Genomic DNA, 617 nt, shown 5'->3' with positions numbered 1-617 from the left:
TTAGCAGCAAGGAGAATAACATCTTCTGTAGCAAAATACCCGGGAGCCGCAACAGCCAGAGCCATAGCCAGAGCCATAGCCACCATAGCCGCCATATCCACAGCCACAACCACAGCCGTATCCACAGCCGTATCCGCAGCCACAGCCAGAGCCGTATCCACCATAGCCACCATAGCCACAGCCACAGCCGGAGCCATATCCACCATAGCCACCATATCCACAGCCACAGCCAGAGCCGTAGCCACTGTAACCACCGTATCCACAGCCACAGCCGTATCCACAGCCACAGCCATATCCACCACAGCCACCATAGCCACCATATCCACAGCCACAGCCAGAGCCGTAGCCACCGTACCCACAGCCAGAGCCGCAGGAGTTGCTGTAGTAGTTGCAACACATGTTGTCAGAGGAGAGAGTTTATGTAGTTTGAATGAGGATGGTTCTGAAGTGTAGATGTCCTCTGCTCTCCTGGGACCTTTATATACTGTTCAGAATTGCCAGAGAATGCCATTCATTCCCTGACATGGCCTACAAATATTTAAACAGCTGTCATGTGCCAGTCACTCTTGAAAATCAATAATGGTTTGTTTAAAATGAGCTCATTATTTTGGAGACTC

The 617-nt window shown here is 50.9% G+C and overlaps 1 protein-coding gene across 1 annotated transcript; it reads right to left on the bottom strand.

Moving 5' to 3' along the window:
• Positions 1-399, bottom strand: LOC306638090 (uncharacterized protein; the record flags this gene model as incomplete). The annotated part of the gene is made up of 1 exon (XM_079101187.1): positions 1-399. One exon carries the CDS (start codon positions 397-399, stop codon positions 1-3), a length of 399 nt encoding a protein of 132 aa, XP_078957313.1.
• Positions 400-617: the final 218 nt, after the last annotated feature.

Source organism: Sciurus vulgaris (genome assembly GCF_902686455.1).
Source record: "Sciurus vulgaris genome assembly, chromosome: 10".
In the NCBI taxonomy this organism is placed as follows: Eukaryota; Metazoa; Chordata; class Mammalia; order Rodentia; family Sciuridae; genus Sciurus; species Sciurus vulgaris.
The sequence above is the reverse complement of the archived record's forward strand: the minus strand, read 5'-3'. Positions and strand labels throughout refer to the sequence as shown.